This window comes from Oryctolagus cuniculus, chromosome 1, assembly GCF_964237555.1.
Source record: "Oryctolagus cuniculus chromosome 1, mOryCun1.1, whole genome shotgun sequence".
NCBI lineage: Eukaryota > Metazoa > Chordata > Mammalia > Lagomorpha > Leporidae > Oryctolagus > Oryctolagus cuniculus.
The window spans coordinates 501,615-525,989 of NC_091432.1; the positions used below are offsets into that span (position 1 = coordinate 501,615).

Below are 24,375 nucleotides of genomic sequence, written 5' to 3' on the forward strand. Positions count from 1 at the left end.
TCAGCTCGTGAGAGGTGGTCGTGACCGAAGCAGTGGACAGCGAGGGAGAACTTGTGGGCAGTGAGGTCTCCTGGCTTGAGGATGTAGGAAGCGTGCTGGTGGACTGGACGGGTGTTGATGTCGGGAGAACCGTGGTGTGTGCGGTGGTAGAGGCATGGACGGTGGTGCGGGATGGGGTTGTGAAGGAAGTGTGAGGACTGCTGGGTACAGACGAGGTGGTGAGGGTGGTGAGAGAGACAGTCTCTCTGGTGGTGGCTGTTGGGGCTGTGCTGCTGCTGGTGGTGGTGGTGGTGGTGGAGGTGGTAGGTGGGGCTGTGGTCGGTTGTTCGGGAGATGTGTGGGATGGGGTTGACACCACAGAGACAGAAGTCCTGGCAGTGCTGAGAGAAGTAGGAGCCTGGGTGGTCAGTGTGGTGGTGGCAGTGGAGACTGGCACTGTTTGTGGGGGGCGAGTTGGCTTAAGGGTGGTAGTAGGGGGCGTGGGGGTGTATGGGGATGAGGTGGTCTCTGGTGCTGTCGGAGTGGTCAGCTCGTGAGAGGTGGTCGTGACCGAAGCAGTGGACAGCGAGGGAGAACTTGTGGGCAGTGAGGTCTCCTGGCTTGAGGATGTAGGAAGCGTGCTGGTGGACTGGACGGGTGTTGATGTCGGGAGAACCGTGGTGTGTGCGGTGGTAGAGGCATGGACGGTGGTGCGGGATGGGGTTGTGAAGGAAGTGTGAGGACTGCTGGGTACAGACGAGGTGGTGAGGGTGGTGAGAGAGACAGTCTCTCTGGTGGTGGCTGTTGGGGCTGTGCTGCTGGTGGTGGTGGTGGTGGTGGTGGAGGTGGTAGGTGGGGCTGTGGTCGGTTGTTCGGGAGATGTGTGGGATGGGGTTGACACCACAGAGACAGAAGTCCTGGCAGTGCTGAGAGAAGTAGGAGCCTGGGTGGTCAGTGTGGTGGTGGCAGTGGAGACTGGCACTGTTTGTGGGGGGCGAGTTGGCTTAAGGGTGGTAGTAGGGGGCGTGGGGGTGGTGGGCGTGGGGGTGTATGGGGATGAGGTGGTCTCTGGTGCTGTCGGAGTGGTCAGCTCGTGAGAGGTGGTCGTGACCGAAGCAGTGGACAGCGAGGGAGAACTTGTGGGCAGTGAGGTCTCCTGGCTTGAGGATGTAGGAAGCGTGCTGGTGGACTGGACGGGTGTTGATGTCGGGAGAACCGTGGTGTGTGCGGTGGTAGAGGCATGGACGGTGGTGCGGGATGGGGTTGTGAAGGAAGTGTGAGGACTGCTGGGTACAGACGAGGTGGTGAGGGTGGTGAGAGAGACAGTCTCTCTGGTGGTGGCTGTTGGGGCTGTGCTGCTGCTGGTGGTGGTGGTGGTGGTGGAGGTGGTAGGTGGGGCTGTGGTCGGTTGTTCGGGAGATGTGTGGGATGGGGTTGACACCACAGAGACAGAAGTCCTGGCAGTGCTGAGAGAAGTAGGAGCCTGGGTGGTCAGTGTGGTGGTGGCAGTGGAGACTGGCACTGTTTGTGGGGGGCGAGTTGGCTTAAGGGTGGTAGTAGGGGGCGTGGGGGTGTATGGGGATGAGGTGGTCTCTGGTGCTGTCGGAGTGGTCAGCTCGTGAGAGGTGGTCGTGACCGAAGCAGTGGACAGCGAGGGAGAACTTGTGGGCAGTGAGGTCTCCTGGCTTGAGGATGTAGGAAGCGTGCTGGTGGACTGGACGGGTGTTGATGTCGGGAGAACCGTGGTGTGTGCGGTGGTAGAGGCATGGACGGTGGTGCGGGATGGGGTTGTGAAGGAAGTGTGAGGACTGCTGGGTACAGACGAGGTGGTGAGGGTGGTGAGAGAGACAGTCTCTCTGGTGGTGGCTGTTGGGGCTGTGCTGCTGGTGGTGGTGGTGGTGGTGGTGGAGGTGGTAGGTGGGGCTGTGGTCGGTTGTTCGGGAGATGTGTGGGATGGGGTTGACACCACAGAGACAGAAGTCCTGGCAGTGCTGAGAGAAGTAGGAGCCTGGGTGGTCAGTGTGGTGGTGGCAGTGGAGACTGGCACTGTTTGTGGGGGGCGAGTTGGCTTAAGGGTGGTAGTAGGGGGCGTGGTGGTGGTGGGCGTGGGGGTGTATGGGGATGAGGTGGTCTCTGGTGCTGTCGGAGTGGTCAGCTCGTGAGAGGTGGTCGTGACCGAAGCAGTGGACAGCGAGGGAGAACTTGTGGGCAGTGAGGTCTCCTGGCTTGAGGATGTAGGAAGCGTGCTGGTGGACTGGACGGGTGTTGATGTCGGGAGAACCGTGGTGTGTGCGGTGGTAGAGGCATGGACGGTGGTGCGGGATGGGGTTGTGAAGGAAGTGTGAGGACTGCTGGGTACAGACGAGGTGGTGAGGGTGGTGAGAGAGACAGTCTCTCTGGTGGTGGCTGTTGGGGCTGTGCTGCTGCTGGTGGTGGTGGTGGTGGTGGAGGTGGTAGGTGGGGCTGTGGTCGGTTGTTCGGGAGATGTGTGGGATGGGGTTGACACCACAGAGACAGAAGTCCTGGCAGTGCTGAGAGAAGTAGGAGCCTGGGTGGTCAGTGTGGTGGTGGCAGTGGAGACTGGCACTGAATGTGGGGGGCGAGTTGGCTTAAGGGTGGTAGTAGGGGGCGTGGTGGTGGTGGGCGTGGGGGTGTATGGGGATGAGGTGGTCTCTGGTGCTGTCGGAGTGGTCAGCTCGCGAGAGGTGGTCGTGACCGAAGCAGTGGACAGCGAGGGAGAACTTGTGGGCAGTGAGGTCTCCTGGCTTGAGGATGTAGGAAGCGTGCTGGTGGACTGGACGGGTGTTGATGTCGGGAGAACCGTGGTGTGTGCGGTGGTAGAGGCATGGACGGTGGTGCGGGATGGGGTTGTGAAGGAAGTGTGAGGACTGCTGGGTACAGACGAGGTGGTGAGGGTGGTGAGAGAGACAGTCTCTCTGGTGGTGGCTGTTGGGGCTGTGCTGCTGCTGGTGGTGGTGGTGGTGGTGGAGGTGGTAGGTGGGGCTGTGGTCGGTTGTTCGGGAGATGTGTGGGATGGGGTTGACACCACAGAGACAGAAGTCCTGGCAGTGCTGAGAGAAGTAGGAGCCTGGGTGGTCAGTGTGGTGGTGGCAGTGGAGACTGGCACTGTTTGTGGGGGGCGAGTTGGCTTAAGGGTGGTAGTAGGGGGCGTGGTGGTGGTGGGCGTGGGGGTGTATGGGGATGAGGTGGTCTCTGGTGCTGTCGGAGTGGTCAGCTCGCGAGAGGTGGTCGTGACCGAAGCAGTGGACAGCGAGGGAGAACTTGTGGGCAGTGAGGTCTCCTGGCTTGAGGATGTAGGAAGCGTGCTGGTGGACTGGACGGGTGTTGATGTCGGGAGAACCGTGGTGTGTGCGGTGGTAGAGGCATGGACGGTGGTGCGGGATGGGGTTGTGAAGGAAGTGTGAGGACTGCTGGGTACAGACGAGGTGGTGAGGGTGGTGAGAGAGACAGTCTCTCTGGTGGTGGCTGTTGGGGCTGTGCTGCTGCTGGTGGTGGTGGTGGTGGTGGAGGTGGTAGGTGGGGCTGTGGTCGGTTGTTCGGGAGATGTGTGGGATGGGGTTGACACCACAGAGACAGAAGTCCTGGCAGTGCTGAGAGAAGTAGGAGCCTGGGTGGTCAGTGTGGTGGTGGCAGTGGAGACTGGCACTGTTTGTGGGGGGCGAGTTGGCTTAAGGGTGGTAGTAGGGGGCGTGGGGGTGTATGGGGATGAGGTGGTCTCTGGTGCTGTCGGAGTGGTCAGCTCGTGAGAGGTGGTCGTGACCGAAGCAGTGGACAGCGAGGGAGAACTTGTGGGCAGTGAGGTCTCCTGGCTTGAGGATGTAGGAAGCGTGCTGGTGGACTGGACGGGTGTTGATGTCGGGAGAACCGTGGTGTGTGCGGTGGTAGAGGCATGGACGGTGGTGCGGGATGGGGTTGTGAAGGAAGTGTGAGGACTGCTGGGTACAGACGAGGTGGTGAGGGTGGTGAGAGAGACAGTCTCTCTGGTGGTGGCTGTTGGGGCTGTGCTGCTGCTGGTGGTGGTGGTGGTGGTGGAGGTGGTAGGTGGGGCTGTGGTCGGTTGTTCGGGAGATGTGTGGGATGGGGTTGACACCACAGAGACAGAAGTCCTGGCAGTGCTGAGAGAAGTAGGAGCCTGGGTGGTCAGTGTGGTGGTGGCAGTGGAGACTGGCACTGAATGTGGGGGGCGAGTTGGCTTAAGGGTGGTAGTAGGGGGCGTGGGGGTGTATGGGGATGAGGTGGTCTCTGGTGCTGTCGGAGTGGTCAGCTCGCGAGAGGTGGTCGTGACCGAAGCAGTGGACAGCGAGGGAGAACTTGTGGGCAGTGAGGTCTCCTGGCTTGAGGATGTAGGAAGCGTGCTGGTGGACTGGACGGGTGTTGATGTCGGGAGAACCGTGGTGTGTGCGGTGGTAGAGGCATGGACGGTGGTGCGGGATGGGGTTGTGAAGGAAGTGTGAGGACTGCTGGGTACAGACGAGGTGGTGAGGGTGGTGAGAGAGACAGTCTCTCTGGTGGTGGCTGTTGGGGCTGTGCTGCTGCTGGTGGTGGTGGTGGTGGTGGAGGTGGTAGGTGGGGCTGTGGTCGGTTGTTCGGGAGATGTGTGGGATGGGGTTGACACCACAGAGACAGAAGTCCTGGCAGTGCTGAGAGAAGTAGGAGCCTGGGTGGTCAGTGTGGTGGTGGCAGTGGAGACTGGCACTGTTTGTGGGGGGCGAGTTGGCTTAAGGGTGGTAGTAGGGGGCGTGGGGGTGGTGGGCGTGGGGGTGTATGGGGATGAGGTGGTCTCTGGTGCTGTCGGAGTGGTCAGCTCGTGAGAGGTGGTCGTGACCGAAGCAGTGGACAGCGAGGGAGAACTTGTGGGCAGTGAGGTCTCCTGGCTTGAGGATGTAGGAAGCGTGCTGGTGGACTGGACGGGTGTTGATGTCGGGAGAACCGTGGTGTGTGCGGTGGTAGAGGCATGGACGGTGGTGCGGGATGGGGTTGTGAAGGAAGTGTGAGGACTGCTGGGTACAGACGAGGTGGTGAGGGTGGTGAGAGAGACAGTCTCTCTGGTGGTGGCTGTTGGGGCTGTGCTGCTGCTGGTGGTGGTGGTGGTGGTGGAGGTGGTAGGTGGGGCTGTGGTCGGTTGTTCGGGAGATGTGTGGGATGGGGTTGACACCACAGAGACAGAAGTCCTGGCAGTGCTGAGAGAAGTAGGAGCCTGGGTGGTCAGTGTGGTGGTGGCAGTGGAGACTGGCACTGTTTGTGGGGGGCGAGTTGGCTTAAGGGTGGTAGTAGGGGGCGTGGGGGTGTATGGGGATGAGGTGGTCTCTGGTGCTGTCGGAGTGGTCAGCTCGTGAGAGGTGGTCGTGACCGAAGCAGTGGACAGCGAGGGAGAACTTGTGGGCAGTGAGGTCTCCTGGCTTGAGGATGTAGGAAGTGTGCTGGTGGACTGGACGGGTGTTGATGTCGGGAGAACCGTGGTGTGTGCGGTGGTAGAGGCATGGACGGTGGTGCGGGATGGGGTTGTGAAGGAAGTGTGAGGACTGCTGGGTACAGACGAGGTGGTGAGGGTGGTGAGAGAGACAGTCTCTCTGGTGGTGGCTGTTGGGGCTGTGCTGCTGCTGGTGGTGGTGGTGGTGGTGGAGGTGGTAGGTGGGGCTGTGGTCGGTTGTTCGGGAGATGTGTGGGATGGGGTTGACACCACAGAGACAGAAGTCCTGGCAGTGCTGAGAGAAGTAGGAGCCTGGGTGGTCAGTGTGGTGGTGGCAGTGGAGACTGGCACTGTTTGTGGGGGGCGAGTTGGCTTAAGGGTGGTAGTAGGGGGCGTGGGGGTGGTGGGCGTGGGGGTGTATGGGGATGAGGTGGTCTCTGGTGCTGTCGGAGTGGTCAGCTCGCGAGAGGTGGTCGTGACCGAAGCAGTGGACAGCGAGGGAGAACTTGTGGGCAGTGAGGTCTCCTGGCTTGAGGATGTAGGAAGCGTGCTGGTGGACTGGACGGGTGTTGATGTCGGGAGAACCGTGGTGTGTGCGGTGGTAGAGGCATGGACGGTGGTGCGGGATGGGGTTGTGAAGGAAGTGTGAGGACTGCTGGGTACAGACGAGGTGGTGAGGGTGGTGAGAGAGACAGTCTCTCTGGTGGTGGCTGTTGGGGCTGTGCTGCTGCTGGTGGTGGTGGTGGTGGTGGAGGTGGTAGGTGGGGCTGTGGTCGGTTGTTCGGGAGATGTGTGGGATGGGGTTGACACCACAGAGACAGAAGTCCTGGCAGTGCTGAGAGAAGTAGGAGCCTGGGTGGTCAGTGTGGTGGTGGCAGTGGAGACTGGCACTGTTTGTGGGGGGCGAGTTGGCTTAAGGGTGGTAGTAGGGGGCGTGGGGGTGTATGGGGATGAGGTGGTCTCTGGTGCTGTCGGAGTGGTCAGCTCGTGAGAGGTGGTCGTGACCGAAGCAGTGGACAGCGAGGGAGAACTTGTGGGCAGTGAGGTCTCCTGGCTTGAGGATGTAGGAAGCGTGCTGGTGGACTGGACGGGTGTTGATGTCGGGAGAACCGTGGTGTGTGCGGTGGTAGAGGCATGGACGGTGGTGCGGGATGGGGTTGTGAAGGAAGTGTGAGGACTGCTGGGTACAGACGAGGTGGTGAGGGTGGTGAGAGAGACAGTCTCTCTGGTGGTGGCTGTTGGGGCTGTGCTGCTGCTGGTGGTGGTGGTGGTGGTGGAGGTGGTAGGTGGGGCTGTGGTCGGTTGTTCGGGAGATGTGTGGGATGGGGTTGACACCACAGAGACAGAAGTCCTGGCAGTGCTGAGAGAAGTAGGAGCCTGGGTGGTCAGTGTGGTGGTGGCAGTGGAGACTGGCACTGTTTGTGGGGGGCGAGTTGGCTTAAGGGTGGTAGTAGGGGGCGTGGTGGTGGTGGGCGTGGGGGTGTATGGGGATGAGGTGGTCTCTGGTGCTGTCGGAGTGGTCAGCTCGCGAGAGGTGGTCGTGACCGAAGCAGTGGACAGCGAGGGAGAACTTGTGGGCAGTGAGGTCTCCTGGCTTGAGGATGTAGGAAGCGTGCTGGTGGACTGGACGGGTGTTGATGTCGGGAGAACCGTGGTGTGTGCGGTGGTAGAGGCATGGACGGTGGTGCGGGATGGGGTTGTGAAGGAAGTGTGAGGACTGCTGGGTACAGACGAGGTGGTGAGGGTGGTGAGAGAGACAGTCTCTCTGGTGGTGGCTGTTGGGGCTGTGCTGCTGCTGGTGGTGGTGGTGGTGGTGGAGGTGGTAGGTGGGGCTGTGGTCGGTTGTTCGGGAGATGTGTGGGATGGGGTTGACACCACAGAGACAGAAGTCCTGGCAGTGCTGAGAGAAGTAGGAGCCTGGGTGGTCAGTGTGGTGGTGGCAGTGGAGACTGGCACTGTTTGTGGGGGGCGAGTTGGCTTAAGGGTGGTAGTAGGGGGCGTGGGGGTGTATGGGGATGAGGTGGTCTCTGGTGCTGTCGGAGTGGTCAGCTCGTGAGAGGTGGTCGTGACCGAAGCAGTGGACAGCGAGGGAGAACTTGTGGGCAGTGAGGTCTCCTGGCTTGAGGATGTAGGAAGCGTGCTGGTGGACTGGACGGGTGTTGATGTCGGGAGAACCGTGGTGTGTGCGGTGGTAGAGGCATGGACGGTGGTGCGGGATGGGGTTGTGAAGGAAGTGTGAGGACTGCTGGGTACAGACGAGGTGGTGAGGGTGGTGAGAGAGACAGTCTCTCTGGTGGTGGCTGTTGGGGCTGTGCTGCTGCTGGTGGTGGTGGTGGTGGTGGTGGAGGTGGTAGGTGGGGCTGTGGTCGGTTGTTCGGGAGATGTGTGGGATGGGGTTGACACCACAGAGACAGAAGTCCTGGCAGTGCTGAGAGAAGTAGGAGCCTGGGTGGTCAGTGTGGTGGTGGCAGTGGAGACTGGCACTGTTTGTGGGGGGCGAGTTGGCTTAAGGGTGGTAGTAGGGGGCGTGGGGGTGTATGGGGATGAGGTGGTCTCTGGTGCTGTCGGAGTGGTCAGCTCGTGAGAGGTGGTCGTGACCGAAGCAGTGGACAGTGAGGGAGAACTTGTGGGCAGTGAGGTCTCCTGGCTTGAGGATGTAGGAAGCGTGCTGGTGGACTGGACGGGTGTTGATGTCGGGAGAACCGTGGTGTGTGCGGTGGTAGAGGCATGGACGGTGGTGCGGGATGGGGTTGTGAAGGAAGTGTGAGGACTGCTGGGTACAGACGAGGTGGTGAGGGTGGTGAGAGAGACAGTCTCTCTGGTGGTGGCTGTTGGGGCTGTGCTGCTGCTGGTGGTGGTGGTGGTGGTGGAGGTGGTAGGTGGGGCTGTGGTCGGTTGTTCGGGAGATGTGTGGGATGGGGTTGACACCACAGAGACAGAAGTCCTGGCAGTGCTGAGAGAAGTAGGAGCCTGGGTGGTCAGTGTGGTGGTGGCAGTGGAGACTGGCACTGAATGTGGGGGGCGAGTTGGCTTAAGGGTGGTAGTAGGGGGCGTGGGGGTGGTGGGCGTGGGGGTGTATGGGGATGAGGTGGTCTCTGGTGCTGTCGGAGTGGTCAGCTCGTGAGAGGTGGTCGTGACCGAAGCAGTGGACAGCGAGGGAGAACTTGTGGGCAGTGAGGTCTCCTGGCTTGAGGATGTAGGAAGCGTGCTGGTGGACTGGACAGGTGTTGATGTCGGGAGAACCGTGGTGTGTGCGGTGGTAGAGGCATGGACGGTGGTGCGGGATGGGGTTGTGAAGGAAGTGTGAGGACTGCTGGGTACAGACGAGGTGGTGAGTGTGGTGAGAGAGACAGTCTCTCTGGTGGTGGCTGTTGGGGCTGTGCTGCTGCTGGTGGTGGTGGTGGTGGTGGAGGTGGTAGGTGGGGCTGTGGTCGGTTGTTCGGGAGATGTGTGGGATGGGGTTGACACCACAGAGACAGAAGTCCTGGCAGTGCTGAGAGAAGTAGGAGCCTGGGTGGTCAGTGTGGTGGTGGCAGTGGAGACTGGCACTGAATGTGGGGGGCGAGTTGGCTTAAGGGTGGTAGTAGGGGGCGTGGTGGTGGTGGGCGTGGGGGTGTATGGGGATGAGGTGGTCTCTGGTGCTGTCGGAGTGGTCAGCTCGCGAGAGGTGGTCGTGACCGAAGCAGTGGACAGCGAGGGAGAACTTGTGGGCAGTGAGGTCTCCTGGCTTGAGGATGTAGGAAGCGTGCTGGTGGACTGGACGGGTGTTGATGTCGGGAGAACCGTGGTGTGTGCGGTGGTAGAGGCATGGACGGTGGTGCGGGATGGGGTTGTGAAGGAAGTGTGAGGACTGCTGGGTACAGACGAGGTGGTGAGGGTGGTGAGAGAGACAGTCTCTCTGGTGGTGGCTGTTGGGGCTGTGCTGCTGCTGGTGGTGGTGGTGGTGGTGGTGGAGGTGGTAGGTGGGGCTGTGGTCGGTTGTTCGGGAGATGTGTGGGATGGGGTTGACACCACAGAGACAGAAGTCCTGGCAGTGCTGAGAGAAGTAGGAGCCTGGGTGGTCAGTGTGGTGGTGGCAGTGGAGACTGGCACTGTTTGTGGGGGGCGAGTTGGCTTAAGGGTGGTAGTAGGGGGCGTGGGGGTGGTGGGCGTGGGGGTGTATGGGGATGAGGTGGTCTCTGGTGCTGTCGGAGTGGTCAGCTCGTGAGAGGTGGTCGTGACCGAAGCAGTGGACAGCGAGGGAGAACTTGTGGGCAGTGAGGTCTCCTGGCTTGAGGATGTAGGAAGCGTGCTGGTGGACTGGACGGGTGTTGATGTCGGGAGAACCGTGGTGTGTGCGGTGGTAGAGGCATGGACGGTGGTGCGGGATGGGGTTGTGAAGGAAGTGTGAGGACTGCTGGGTACAGACGAGGTGGTGAGGGTGGTGAGAGAGACAGTCTCTCTGGTGGTGGCTGTTGGGGCTGTGCTGCTGCTGGTGGTGGTGGTGGTGGTGGAGGTGGTAGGTGGGGCTGTGGTCGGTTGTTCGGGAGATGTGTGGGATGGGGTTGACACCACAGAGACAGAAGTCCTGGCAGTGCTGAGAGAAGTAGGAGCCTGGGTGGTCAGTGTGGTGGTGGCAGTGGAGACTGGCACTGAATGTGGGGGGCGAGTTGGCTTAAGGGTGGTAGTAGGGGGCGTGGGGGTGGTGGGCGTGGGGGTGTATGGGGATGAGGTGGTCTCTGGTGCTGTCGGAGTGGTCAGCTCGTGAGAGGTGGTCGTGACCGAAGCAGTGGACAGCGAGGGAGAACTTGTGGGCAGTGAGGTCTCCTGGCTTGAGGATGTAGGAAGCGTGCTGGTGGACTGGACAGGTGTTGATGTCGGGAGAACCGTGGTGTGTGCGGTGGTAGAGGCATGGACGGTGGTGCGGGATGGGGTTGTGAAGGAAGTGTGAGGACTGCTGGGTACAGACGAGGTGGTGAGGGTGGTGAGAGAGACAGTCTCTCTGGTGGTGGCTGTTGGGGCTGTGCTGCTGCTGGTGGTGGTGGTGGTGGTGGTGGAGGTGGTAGGTGGGGCTGTGGTCGGTTGTTCGGGAGATGTGTGGGATGGGGTTGACACCACAGAGACAGAAGTCCTGGCAGTGCTGAGAGAAGTAGGAGCCTGGGTGGTCAGTGTGGTGGTGGCAATGGAGACTGGCACTGTTTGTGGGGGGCGAGTTGGCTTAAGGGTGGTAGTAGGGGGCGCGGTGGTGGTGGGCGTGGGGACTGCTGTACTGGTTGTGGCCGTGGTAGGTGGCGCTGGTGTGGATTGGTGGTGCGGTGTGGAAGCAGGGGTTGACCTTGCAGAGACCGCGGTCGTGGCTGTGCTGTGGGAACTCTGTGTCTCTGTGGTCGCCGTCGCCACTGGCAACGTGTTCTTGGTGCCTGCGGTGGTGGTGCTGGTTGAGGTTGTGGTTGTGGCCCTGGTGGTGGTATCTGCGGTGATGGTGGGACTGGTCGTGGGTTCTGTGTATGGTGTTCTCTCTGTGGTCTTTGGCGTTTGTGTGGGATGTGTGACGGTTCCTGTTTCGTGTGTGGTTGAGGATGGCCCGGTGCTGGGGGCGGGAGTTGGATTTGTGCTCGTTGTCCTGTGGCTGGCGGTTGTCTCTGGGGTTTGCTGTGTGGAGTTTGCTGGGGGAAGCAGGTGGGTCAGTCGTTACCTCTGGGGTCCCCGCTTGCCGTCCGCTGTGCTCGTTCCTCTCCTGCCTGCCCAGCCTCTTCTCCCCGTCCCTCCCCCTTGTTCCCCGGCCTCTGGTGCCCTGGCGAGCGTTCCTGTCACAGAGCCCTGGGGTTCTTGAGCGCTGCCCGGGGCCTGTGGTGCTCGACCTGTGCACACTGCTGGCCTGGGTGCTTCGTGAGCGCCTGTGGGCCTGCGTCTGCTCGCCGTGTCTGCTGTCCAGAGCCATCCCTGGGGCTGCGCTGTGTGCCCTCCCGCCTGCCTGTGACTCACCCTGCATGGGAGTGGTCGCCGTCTGTGCGGGGCTCGGTGCCGTGTCCGTGGTGCGCGCTGTGTGCTGTGCTGTGGAGCTGGTGGCAGGTCTCGGGGAGGATGCCTGCGGCAGGCTCGTGGCCTGTGTCACTGTGTGTCGCGGCGTGGCTGTTGGGAGTAGCAGGGTGGTGGCTCTTGTGTGCTGGCTGAGTCATGTGTGCGTGTGTGTAGCCCCGCCAGCCTCACACCCCTTTTCTGTCCATTTTCACTGTCCAGTTAGTGTTGAGACCGCTGCCTCTCAGTTCCCTGGGCTGACCGTCGTGTCCTGCTGCTGCCTGCCCGGCCTCGGTGGCCTGGCGCAGGAGTCGTGCCCACAGGTTGTGTGGGCTGCCCCAGGCCCCCTACCCTTCCTCGGCTGATGTGGACCAATGCCCTATCCCCTCTCGTGTCCCTGGGCTGTGTGGAGTCCATAAGGCTGCAGGGAGGGGCCCCTAGAGTCCCCCAGACAAGTGCAAGGCTGCTGGGAGGGGTCCACACTTGGGCCTGCTTGTGTGTTTCAGATGTCCCAGGAGCTTCCCCAGTTGCGCCCCTGCCAGGGCCTGCAGGGGCCCCTCTGTGTCACCTCCTGAGGAGGGCGTGGGTGTGGTCCAGGGGCTCGAGTGGATCCCTACGTCTGTGGGGGAGAGGCCCAGGCTGTGCCCGGAAGGCTGGGCGTTGGGGTGGGTGATGAGCCCGAGCGGACAGACGTGCTGTGGTATGGGGCAGGCACTGGCCCGCACTCCCTGTCCTCAGGCCCTGGACTGTGTGCCTGGTGAGGCCGGTGAACCCGTCCTGGCCCGGAGCCTGACCTCGCAGGGTTGCTGTTTCTGTCCTGCATCCTGCCCTCCCTGCACCTGCCTGGCTGACCCTTGGGAGAGCCCTGGGGAGAGGGTCAGTGTCACCTGTGGTGGGCGGCAGCGTCGTGGGCGTGGTAGACAGAGGCATGGTGGATGGCGGCGTGGTGGACGGTGATGTGGTAGGCGTGGTGGACAGCGGCACTGCAAGAAGAGAGCGCGGTGAGCTCCCCTGGGGCCCTAAGGAGTTCAAGGTGCTCCCCATGGTCAGGGCACCAAGGCTGGGGCCCCTGGCAAGGGCCCAGCCTGCACCTCCCCACCTGCACGCCCTGTCCACCTCCCCACCTGCACGCCCTGCCACCCTTGGCTGACACAGGCTGTGGGGGGAGAGGCTGCCATCTCAGGGTATTGTGGCCCTGGGGGTTCAGGGCCGTATCCAGACTCCAGAGCCCTCCCATTCGCACCCCAAAAACCTGCCCACCCTGGTGGCCTCTCGCTGAGGCCAGGGGAGGAGAGGAGCTGGTGGCTGATGGGGTTCCATGCTCTGCTGTCCAGCTGGAGGCCGTGAGCCTAGGGGTGCAGGCCCCAGAGGCCTGTAGGGGCCTTGTGGGGGTGCACAAGCACCCACTTTCTGCCTGCGTGGGGGCGGGGCCCTTGGGTCAGCTGGCTGGATTTACCGCACGGCACACAGGTCCCCTCGTTGTGGTCGAAGTACTCGTCCTGGGAGCAGTTGTAGCAGCCTAGGGTGGGGAAGCACCAGGCATGGTCAGGGCCCCGCCCAGCCGCCCCCTCCCCCCAGGGTGCCTCTGAGATGGCCCTGCTGGGATCCCCACGGCTGTCTGCCTCCAGCACGCCTCCCCACTCCAGTGGCCCCACCTGGCCCCCTTGCCCACCCAGGCCTCCCTCGGGCCACACCCCTTCCCTTCTCCGTCCACTCCCCTCTCCTTGCTGGCCTGGCCAGAGTGGGTTTCAGTCCATGGCAACCTGTGATTCCTGGAACATGGCAGCCCTGCTGTCCCCTGGGCCACAGACAGAGGACCCCCGTCTATGGCTTCTTGGGCTGGTTAGGGCACCTCCTGAGAGCCAAACAGGCTCCTTGCGCACCACCCAGAGGCCTGCCCTGCCCGGTCCATCCTGTCCATCAGTGCATTCTGAGGGCTGCAGACGCCAGGCCCCCTCCTCTCAAGGTCTCGGAGCCAGGCCCAAGTTCCCCATCCCTGCTGCTGTCCCTGCCACCGGGCCTCCTCTGCGCAGGGTCCCTCCATGGTCCGTCCACGCCCACCCCCTGTCTGGGAGCTTGGAGCACAGTCGGCTCCTCAGGGCCTGCTGCAGCCCTCACCCTCGCCGCCCTGTGCCCCCACTTGCCTCCTTCAAGTCCCTGCCCAGAGGTGTGGTTCCCATGGAGGCCTCCCTGTGCCTCCCAGCTGGACAGGGCAGCTCCCATTCCTCTCAGCTGAGACTCGATTTGTTTGCAGGCATCTCTCCGAAGACAGGGCCTCTAGTTTACTGCATGGTCACGCCCCTGACCCCGACCCACATGACCAACTGCACACGGGGGATCAGGACATGTCTGCTAAGGGAGTGTGTGTGCTTGTGAGGAAGGGAATACATGTGAGTGTACACGTGTGTGGGTGAGTGAGTACGTGTGAGTGTACATGTGTGTGTGCATGTGAGGGAGTGTGCATGTGAGGCTGTGTGTGTGTATGAGGAAGTGGGTACGTGTGAGGGAAGGAGTACATGTGTGTACATGTGAATGTGCATGTGGGTGAATACGTGTGCATGTGTGGGTGTGAGTGTACATGTGTGTGTGCGTGTGAGGGAGTGTGTGTGAGGGAGTGTGTGTGAGGGAGGGAATACAAGTGAGTGTATATGTGAGTGTGTGTGGGGGTATGTGAGTGTACATGTGTATACGTGAGGGAGTGTGCATGTGGGTGTGTGTGCATGTGAGGGAATACGTGTTGAGTGTACATGTGAGTGTGGGTATGTGTGAGTGTACATGTGTGTGTGTGGGTATGTGTGTGTGCGTGTGAAGGAGGGAGTGCATGTGAGTGTACATGTGTGTGTGCATGTGGGTATGTGTGAGTGTACGTGTGTGTGCGTGTGAGGGAGTGTGTGTGTGAGTGTACGTGTGTGTGTGTGAGTGTGCGTGTGAGGGAGGGAGTGCATGTGAGTGTACATGTGTGTGCATGTGGGTATGTGTGTGTACATGTGTGTGTGCGTGTGAGTGTACATGTGTGTGCGTGTGAGGGAGGGAGTGCATGTGAGTTACGTGTGTGTGCGTGTGAGGGAGGGGGTGCTTGCGATGGATGTCACAGTGGGTGTGTGAGTGAATGCTGAGAGCCTGCGTGTGTGACTGGGGGAGTGTGAGAATGAGTGTGTGTGCAGGGCGGGAGTGTGTGATGGAGTGAGCACGCTGTGCATGATGGGAGGGGTGCCCTGCCCCCCAGCCCGTCCCTGCCGCCGCAACCTTCGATGTTGGTTTCCGGGAAGCTCTGCAGCTGGCCGGGGCACAGGCAGGGCTGGTAGTGCCAGGTGCAGTTGGCCTCTTGCGTGTACTGGTACTCGTTGCCGTCGACCTGCGTGTGCGTGTTGTAGAAGTCACAGTAGATCGCTGGGAGAGAGGAGGGCATGAGTGAGTTGGCGGGGCCTGGGCTGGGCCCCAACCCGACCCCAACGGGGACCCCAACCAGGGCAAGCCACAGGGAGGGACCTCTGAGTCCCCGCCCCTGGCCTGGCCCCGGCCCCGCCCCTACCCCACCCCAACCCCAACCCAGACCAGCCACAGGGAGGTGCGGCTCGGGGTGGGGGCAGCCCTGGGCCGGGCAGGTGCCAGACACTCACGGCAGAAGTCTGGGGCCCTCCAGTCCACACACACGCCCTTGTCCAGGCAGGCCTTGGCGTAGGCAGCGACAGCGTCACAGAGACACTCACAGTCCCCCCCTGTGTCGCACCCGCACGTGTCTCGCACACAGGCCTCGTAGTAGGGCATGCGGTACACCTGGCAGGGCAGGGAGTGCCAGTCAGCCTCTGGCTGCCCTGAGGGCTCGGCGCCCCGACCCTGTGTGCCTGTCCACCACGTGGGAACCAGAACCGTGACTGGAAGCCAGGCCGCGGGCCCCAGGCCGGGGGCTGCCGAGGGAGGGGTTCTGATCCGGGTTCGTGCTACCACAGACCCCTAGCTGGGGTCACGGTGTTGCCGACCCCACAGCCCCCCTCCCCACCACACCCTTGCCCGGAGCTTCGGGAGGCACGCGGAGTGGGTCCCTGCCTCGGGGCCTTTGCACTGGCCGTGCCGCCATGGGGCGCCCCCCGGCTCCAAGGGGTGTTCCCTCCTTTCGGTCCTTTCAGGGACTGTTCTGGGGGGCCGTGGGGCGGGGCCACCCCAAGCAGGCCTGGAGCCTGCAGCACGCCCTCCCGGGCCCACCTTGCTGTGGCAGGCGGCGAAGGTCTGGCTGTTGATGATGCTGCACTTGCGCTCGGCCCAGGCCAGGCGGAAGCTGTTGGTGCTGCAGGGCTCGGCCACGGCACGCAGGTTGCCGCACAGCGGGCTCTCCTTCCACGAGTTCACGAACTCCAGCTCGTCGGACGCCACGTACTGGCTGCGCGTCTCGAAGTCGTCCTTCATGTTGCCGTTGTAGTTGCCGCACAAGCCGCAGAGCGCGTCCTGGGGTGGGGGGGGCAGGCGGGGCTCGGTGGGCGGCCCCGGCCAGCGGGGTGGCCGAGGGGGGCGCCCGGGCCGCGCGGGTACCTGGGACACGCGCTCGATCGTGATGTACACGGCCATGTGCTTGTTCCAGACCAGCGTCAGGTTGTACTTGCCGGGCAGGCCCAGGTCCAGGGTCAGGCTCAGGGAGCTGGGCTTCACTCGGAAGTACACGGAGGGGTCTTCCCCGCTGACCGTGTAGTTTCTGTCTGCTAGTGTGATGGACAGGTCCTGCGGGGGCGGGGCCGTCACCAGGCTGCCCGCCTGCCCACTTCCCCAGTCCCGGGCCCTGGTTCTGCCACCAGCACCGCCCCCCGTCCCGCCCCCTGCCCAGAACCGAGCTCTCTGGGGCAGGGCTGGGCACCTGCTGTGGGCCAGCTCTGGGGCCCGGGAGCCTGGCCAAGGGCTGAGGGTGCTCCACGGCCAGGCCCCTGTCCTGAGCCCAGAGGGCATCCTGTAGCCAGGGCACAGGCAGCCCCGGCCCTACAGGTGAGGGGGGCTGCTCAGCAGGGACAGGCCCGGGGCCCCTCCCGCGGCCACTCACCCCCAGGAAGATCTTTACGGCGCGGGAGCAGGTGACTCCCGACTTGCCACAGACGACGTTCTCGGTCAGGATCTTGAAGGTGGGCCGGGAGTCGTTGGCTCCGCAGCCGTCCTGCGGGGAGGGACGGTGAGGGGGAGCCCCCTGAGGCCACCCCCCCACCAGACTCCTGAGCCCTTCCCCCACCGCCGGCTACCGTGGCCAAGATGTACTCGCAGCTGCCATCAAACACAAAGCGCTGTCCGTCGAAAGTGACCATGTGACCCTCCCCGTAGAGGGCGCAGGTGGACGGGCAGTGGGCGCTCTGCTGGCACGTCCACTTCCCCTTAGAGCAGGTGCTGCACGGAAGGCGGGGTGGGCTCGTGGGGGCTGCAGGGCACCCGTCCTCCAGGACACCCTCAGCGCCTGGACACCAGTGCAGCCCCCCCCCCCCCGCGCCCCCGCCCAGTGGCCCTGGACGGCAGGGCGAGGCTGCAGCTCACCAGGTCTTGCAGTCGGTGTGGAGCTCGGCACCCCCGGGGTAGGAGACCCCAGCAAACTCACAGGGGCACTCCTCGGGGGGCACACACTGCCCGTTAGCGTCTTCATAGAGCCCCTCGGCACAGACACACCCGGATTCGCACTTGGTGGGCACCTGAGGGGAGCTGGGGTCAGCCTGCTGCTGTCCTCCCCGGCCCCAGGCCCCTCCCGCTGTGTCCACCTGGCTCGGGGGTCTCTGTGGGCAGCTGGGCTTTGCTTAGCAAGGCTCCCCCTCCCACAGGCAGCAGGTTGGGGCGCTGATGGCCGCCACTCCCACAGGGAGCTGTGCGTAGGACTCCAGGACAAGCATCCGCCCCCGGCTGCCTGGCCTCCGGGCCACCCGTGACCGCCCACCCGCGCTGGGCACCAGCCGTGGGGACAGAGGGAAGATGGCCAGAGAGAGGGAGTGGCCCCGGGCAGGTCCTGCTCCTACGCCCCTTACACAGGCGATGCCGGTGGCCAGCATCTGGCAGGTGGGGGCGCACGCCGCCCCGTACTTGTTCTCGGAGGTCTGGCTGCAGGTCTCCAAGGTCTTGGGGGCCGGGCAGGAAGCTGTGGGAGAGGCGGGGCGGGGGCGAGGCCGGCTCAGGGCAGGCCGAGGGCACCGAGAGCCCAGGTCTGCAGCCTTGCCTGTTTACGTACCCAGCAGCATCTGTGGCTGCCCCGGGCAGCTCAGCCGTCCGCTGAGGCAGTAGCTGCAAGAGAGAGGCCACGTGAGCCCCGCAGCGGCCCCTCCCCGGCCCGGCCCCTCCCCTGCCCGACCGCTCACCAGATGGCCCCGTTGACCACGGTGGACTGCTCGGCCAGGAGGAACTTGTTGCTCTCCAGCAGGCAGGGGCACTGGGCCTTGCGCACGCACTCCGCCTTGTGGTTCAGGTAGGTGCCCTGGGGGCAGTTGCAGCCGTCCACGGGCACGGCGCTGGCGTGGCACTCGGCCGTGGGGTCCGACAGCGACAGGCAGGTGCGGTTGCAGGCCTGGCTGTCGTAGCTGAACGTGCGGTTGCCCGTGCAGGGGACGGCTGCGGGGGATGCGGGTCAGGCATCCGGGGAGGCAGCGGGGGAGGGGCCTGCCCGTGACCTCGCCCCCACGCCGGGGCTGCTCTGGGGGATGCTGGTCAGGCAGCGGGGGAGGGGCCCGCCCGTGACCCCGCCCTCGCCCCCGCCCTCGCCCCCGCCCGCACTCACTGCAGTTGTCCACGCTGCTTCTCCAGCCCCAGAGCACGACGCCCTGGGAGGCGCAGGCGTGGGCGTAGTCACCCAGCGCGCTGCAGATGTGGGGGAAGGTCTCCTCGTAGTTGCAGGCCTGGTACACACACCTCTGCGGGCAGAGACACCGCGTGAGCAGGCTGAGGGGCACGGCCCTCCCCGGGGGGCCCCAGCCAGGCCAGCGTCCCCGCGGGCCCCACCTTGTAGAAGGGCTTGGGGTTGACCACGGCGTGGCACTTCCCGAACACGCCGTCCGTCTGCAGCAGCGCCGAGCAGTGGGTCTCCGCGCACACCTCTGGGGGCGACAGGCCCAGCTGGGGGTCTCGGGTCCCCTCCTGGCCCCTGGGCCTGGGGGCAGGTGGCCCGAGGCCGGGCGTGGGAGGCTGGGCTGGCACTCACTGTTGAGCTGGCTCATGGAGCAGGGGTCGGTCTCGCGCTCCAGGGCCGCCGGGCAGTTCCCTGCTCGCCAGGAGTCCACGAAGAGGGAGGCGGTGCCCTCCGCGACGCCCACGCTGGTGGTGAAGTCGTCCGTGGTGTCGCCGTTGAAGTTGCCACAGAGCCCTGGGAGGCGGGGCCGTGAGGGGGGAGGGGCGCCCGGTCCCATCGCCTTGCCCCATGGCGCCCGGCCCCGCCCGGGGTCTGCTGCCTCTCCTGCCGGCCACTTGGCCACGTCCCTGGGGTACAGGGGGGTCAAGCCGGCTCACCTCTGGTCTGGCCTCGGAACTGGGGCTCGACGGTGACGTAGAGTTGGAAGACGGGCCGCAGCTGGATGACCAGCTCCAGCCCGAAGGTGGTGGCCATCTGGAGGTGAGTGGACGTCTGCCTGAACACCGTGATGTTGCCTGCAAGACACGTGCTCAGCCGGCTGCCCACCGCCCTCCCCGGCTGGCCCCTCCGCGGCCCCGGCTCGGCGAGGCCCCGGGACCTACGGCTCTTGTACGGCAGCCACTTGACGTCCCCGTGGTTGGTGATCACCTCATCCTGCGAGATCACGATTTTGTCCTGCAGGGAGGGGGCCCGAGTCAGCAGCGGCCGCGGGCGGCAGGCAGCGGGCAGGAGCCCAGGGGGTGCCCAGGCTGGTGCCCTACCTGCTTGGACAGGTAGATGACGGCGACCAGGGACGTCTCGGAGTGCGAGTAGCCCGACTTGTCGTACACGGCCATGAGGGTGCCCTCGTCCGGGAGCTGTGGGCTCTGAGAAGAGGCGGAGGCTCAGGCACGGGGGTGGGGGGCCCCCTTCCCACCGGCCTCGGAGCTCGCCCCACCTGGAGGAGGATGTATGTGCAGGTGCCGTGAAAGCGGTAGGGCCTGGCGTCAAACGTGGTGACAAAGGACCCTCCTTCCAGGGAGCAGTGGCCGGGGCAGGGCCGTTCTGTGCAGGACCAGCGGCCCATGGTGCACTGGCTGTGGGGAGGAGGCGGGCAGCCGGGCAGCACCCATCCCGTGTCTGTGGGGCTGAAGCCATTCTACGGCCGCTCTGGCTGGCCCACAGGAGCACCCCCCGGCTGTGCTCTGACCAGGTCCCGCAGGCGGTCCTGGTAACTTCGCTGGAGCCCCCTGTGTCCCCGCCATGTCCCACCCCCCCGGCTGTGCACTGACCAGGTCCCGCAGGCGGTCCTGGTGACCTCGCTGGAGCCCCCTGTGTCCCCGCCATGTCCCACCCCCCGGCTGTGCACTGACCAGGTCCTGCAGGCGGTCCTGGTGACTCGCTGGAGCCCCCCTGTGTCCCCCCATCTCCCCTCATCCCTGCACTGACCAGGTCCTGCAGGCGGTCCTGGTGACCTCCCCGGGGGCGTGGACCGCCCCGTTGAGCATGCAGGGGCACTGGGCGATCGGCACGCAGGTGTGGTTGCTGGAGAGGTCATCGAGGACCGTGCCTGCGGGACAGGGGTTTCCTGGGGCTTCTGGCGTCCCTGCCCCTCCCCCTCCCCCTCCCCCCTCCCTGGCTGGCGCACGGGCCTAGCAGAGCAGCTCCGGGTCCTTCTGCCAAGGTCAGAGCCCCCCGCCCCCCTCCCCTCTCCTCTCCCAGGGGTCTGCAGCGGCTGGTGGCCCTCTGGGGGAAGTCCTGGCGGAGACCCGACAGCCCCCGTGGTCCGGGGGTGTGGGGGTCGCGCCCACCCTCACCTTCCGGGCAGAAGCAGCCGGCAGTACAGGGGCTGGGGCAGCTGTGCTGTGGGTTGGAGCAGGTCCTGGTGCAGGCCACGCCGCACTCCTGGTATACCTGGTTGGCGGGGCACTGGCCCAGGGCTGTGGACACAGGGGTCCGGTGAGGGGGCCCCGCCTCAGCCCCTCCCACACCAGGGAGACGCCGACGGCCCCGCCCCGACTCACAGCACAGGCCGGGTCCCCGCCAGCGCTGCACGGGCTGGCCGGCCAGGCTGCACTGGCGGGAGTACTCGGACAGCGTGGCGCAGCTGCAGTTCTGCTGGCCTGGCTGGGCGCAGGTGGCCATGTCCACTTGGCAGCTCAGCACCAAGGGCTCCTTGGGGACACTGCACTCGGGGGCCACGAGGTCCAGCAGCTGCGTGCAGTTCTGGGCCTGGGCAGAGGGCCACAGAGGGTCACGGGGGCGCCCAGGCCACAGCCCGCAGCCCGCTGCACGCCGAGGACTGGGGAGGTGGGCTGGGGTGGTCTGGGCCGTCTCACGTACGTCCGTGACCTGGAGGACGGAGGTGCTGGGGATGGCCTCATAGGCACAGATCTCGTTGGGGTCGTCCAGCTTCTGGAGGGCGGCGTACTTGTAGGGCTCCAGGAGTTTGCCTGGGGGTCAGCGCCGTGAGGACCGAGCCACAGAGGGCCCGGCCCCCTCCCCCGGCCCGGACCCCATCCCACCTACCGTCCTCGCTGAGAAACTCATTGGTGGCCTTTCCGTCAAAGTTGCCACACAGCCCACACATCTGGCCCATGTACTTCCTCTCCACCTGGACCTGTGGGGCAGGCACTGCTGGGCACTGCGGGACGAGGCTCCCTGTCCCCCGCCCCCTCCTCCCTCCAGGCCTGGCCAGGGCCGTGACGGTCTCCGCACCATGAGGTAGGCGTCCGGCCCCCACGTGACCACCAGCTCCAGCTCCAGCTGCTTGGCCACCAGGCGCACGCTCCGGCCGTAGGGGGTGATCTGGAGCCCGTTGCTGGTGTAGGGCAGGCTGACCGTCCTGTGGGGCGAGTGTGGTCAGTGCCGCCCCCGCCCCGCCCCAGCTGCCCGCCCGGGCACGCGGCCTACCCGACGTCCTTGACGGAGATGGTGGTGGCCTTGTTCACGGTGACCACCGAGGCCCCCAGCTCCACGATGATCCTGGAGATGTTCCCGTTGGGCGCCCGGCGCAGCTGGACGCTGAAGGAGGGCGAGGCGTCGGCACACGTGGCCGCGAAGACGTAGTTGCAGGTCCCCGAGAAGTCGTACACGTGGTGGTCGAAGGTGGAGAAGTGGCCGGCCCCCCACGTGGAGCACCAGCCCTGGTCCCCGGCTGCGGAGGGAGCGGGAGCCGTGTGGGAGGGGGCCCCTGCCCCCACCCCGCCACCCCCGATCCCCGGGCTGCGGCCTGCCTTACGGGACTGCTGGCCGCCCTCGCCCTCCGTGGCCAGGTCTGAGGCGTCGCTGGTCGTGAGGTCTGCAAGGCAGGAGCTCAGTGTCCCCTGCCCAGGCGGCTCCTGTCCCGGACCCCTCTTGGGGAAGCCCCCAGCCCACCTAAGCCCTAGGATGGCGGCCTGGGCCCTGGGTGGCCCATCTGTGCCGGGGCCTTGGCTTCAGCCCAGGGCCTGGTGACTGCCTGTGGCCCCCTCCGCGTTCGCCACCCCAGGCTCCCTCCCCCACCCCTGCAGGCCCAGCCCCGCCTCTCGTCCTGCTGCTCACCAATGGGACCTGCTCTCTGCTCTCTCTCATTCATTCATTCATTTGTTCACTCACTCACTGGTTCAGCGTTGCCTGCACAGGGCTCCTGTTTCGGGTCTGTTGCATTCCACAGTCCATGCAACACGCATGCACACACACGTGTGCACACACACAAGGGCAGAGAGCAGTGTGCTGGGCCAGGGGCTGGGGGGGCAGGGGCTGGGGGAGGGGCGGGCGGGCGGAGCCAGCGGATTCCTTCGAGGACCCAGGCCGGCCAGCGGAGGTGGGCTGTGTGCGGGGCCTCAGGGCAGGGAGGGCTGGAGCAGCTTCTGGCCCTGGGGCACCTGTGCCAGCGCCTGTCACTTCCCAGGCGCGCCAGGCCTCCTGGGGTCCACCAGGCAAAGGGAGGGTCACCGAGAGCACCGCCAGGCCCCGCCCACCACAGGAAAGCGAGAGGAGGGTGGGCCTGGGTGTGCTGGGGCCGACGCCCGGCCAGGCTGCCTCTGCGGGCCTCTTCCTGGCCTCTTCCCCGGCTCCCTCACGGGCTCCCTGAACCGCCTGGAGGCCGCGTGAGGGCCAAGGCCCCACAGCCGGCTCAGGCGCGGTCACGGTGACCGCAGGGCCTGGCGGCTGGGACACAGACCTGCCCCCCCCCCCCCGCAGCTTTCTCTCCCAGCCCCTGAGGGAGGCTTCCTGTGGCCCAGGGGCCTGAGGCTGTGCCAGTGCTGGCTGGGCGGCGACTGGGGCCACTGCTGCCTGTCCAGGCCCCCGGGGGACCCCTAACCCTGCTGCGATCCCTGCCCCGTTGCCCAGAACTCAGCTCATCGGGGGCCCATCCTGCCCATCACCCACTGCGGCCCCCGCCCAAACTCCCCGGTCGCTTCTGCTCCTGAGTGTGGGCGCGGCCGCGGGGGTCCTGCTGCCCCTGGTTGAGGGGAGCCCCCTGCCCGTCCTCTCAGCGGGGGACGGGCCTCAGCTGTGGAGCCACTGGACCTGCGGGCCGTGTTCTGTACGGCTGCCCCTGTGCCCATCCCAGGTGGCTGGTGGGGGGTGGTGTCCCCCTCCAGGACCCCCAGCTCCGGCCTTTCCTTCTGGGGTGAGCATGGGGGAGTCGGGCACAGCAGGCCCCAGGCCAGCGTCCCACAGCAAGACCGCCCCGTGTAACACGGGCACCACAGGTCCTCCTGCCCATGCCCGCGCCGGCCCTGGCCCCCAGTCACCCCCTGCCGGCGTCTGCGCTTCCTGCCAGGACCCTCTGTGCTTGCTGTGGACTCGACTGCCTGCTTGGCCAGGACCCATGGGCCCTGCGGGCCGGAGTTGGCCGCCACCCCCGGCCTCTCCCAGTCCCTGGACGGCCGCGAGACAGCGGCGGACTCGCTGTTCCCGTGCACGCTTGGCGGCCCGCCTGCCGCCCGTGCCTCTGGGCTGACCCCCGCTCGCTGGCCTTTGCTGGCAGGGCGGCGCTCAGGCGGCCATCGCAGAGTGGGGACCCCAGCTGCTCCCTGGCCTGGGCCGTGGCCCACCCCCACCCTCCCAGAGCGGCACCTGCAGCGACCTGGAGCCGGCTCTGCTGTGAGGTCAGCCCCCTGCCTCCAGGCCTGCCAGGAAGGGGCCCGGCACGGGTCTGGGGGACGTCACCGGGCAGGTGGAGAGCTGCCCAGGTGAGAGGCATGGGTGGGGGCCTCCATGGCTCCTGGCCTGGGTGGTAGGGGAGGGGCTTTGTGGGAGAGAAAGGGGGAGATGGGCTGCACACCTGGGGGTCGCCCTGAGGCCGAGACCCCACACCTGCCCCCGCTGGGCACCCCCTGTGCTAGACGTGCCCAGCCCTTGGGGGCTGCAGGGTGGCCCCTGGGGGACAAGAGCCGTCCCACCCCCCGCCCACCCACGTGGGCTAGCCTGCCTCTGCCCGACAGCGAGTCGGCGAGGCGAGAAGGCCCAGGGACTTTCCCACGCGCAGGCCTCTGAGGCATGGGGGTGTCTGGCAGGCCTGGGGCGTGGCCTGCGGGCCCCACTCACCGGCAGCCAGCAGGGCAGCCCCGCAGGACAGCAGCAGCGGCAGCAGCGGCAGCCGCAGTTCAAGCATGGCGCCCATCGCAGGGGTCCCCTCGGCCCGGCCCGCGGCGGGGAGTCCCAGCAGTCCGGCCCTGGCCACTGCGCTGCTCCGGCTGGCCGGCCCTGGGCACCTTATATAGGGGTGGCGGCCCTGCCCCTGCCGCGCCCGCCCGCGCCCCACGCGCCAGCCCCGGTGCAGTGGTGGCCAAACAGGATCTCAGGCCCTGCTTTATCAGGACCCAGCCTCTGGAAAATTCTGCACTGGCCACGGCCCCGTTATCGCCCACTCCCAGCAGGGGCTGACACACCTCCCAGGGTCCTGAGAACACCTCCTGAGTCC

The 24,375-nt window shown here is 65.3% G+C and overlaps 1 protein-coding gene across 1 annotated transcript; it reads right to left on the bottom strand.

Annotated features, from left to right (window-relative positions):
- Positions 1–12,723: 12,723 nt before the first annotated feature.
- Positions 12,724–24,066, bottom strand: LOC127485638 (mucin-6). Its single transcript, XM_070067218.1, has 27 exons — positions 24,000–24,066; positions 21,703–21,762; positions 21,375–21,618; positions 21,180–21,306; positions 20,991–21,081; positions 20,805–20,914; positions 20,486–20,693; positions 20,279–20,401; positions 19,911–20,031; positions 19,420–19,558; positions 19,244–19,348; positions 19,085–19,157; positions 18,860–18,997; positions 18,555–18,716; positions 18,356–18,450; positions 18,135–18,267; positions 17,719–17,968; positions 17,592–17,644; positions 17,392–17,501; positions 16,913–17,064; positions 16,627–16,768; positions 16,434–16,544; positions 15,935–16,120; positions 15,611–15,850; positions 15,028–15,184; positions 14,654–14,797; positions 12,724–12,926 (listed from the first exon to the last, which is right to left on the bottom strand). The coding sequence occupies exons 1-27, from the start codon at positions 24,064–24,066 to the stop codon at positions 12,757–12,759; spliced, it is 3,711 nt and encodes a 1,236-aa protein (XP_069923319.1). The 3' UTR covers positions 12,724–12,756.
- Positions 24,067–24,375: the final 309 nt, after the last annotated feature.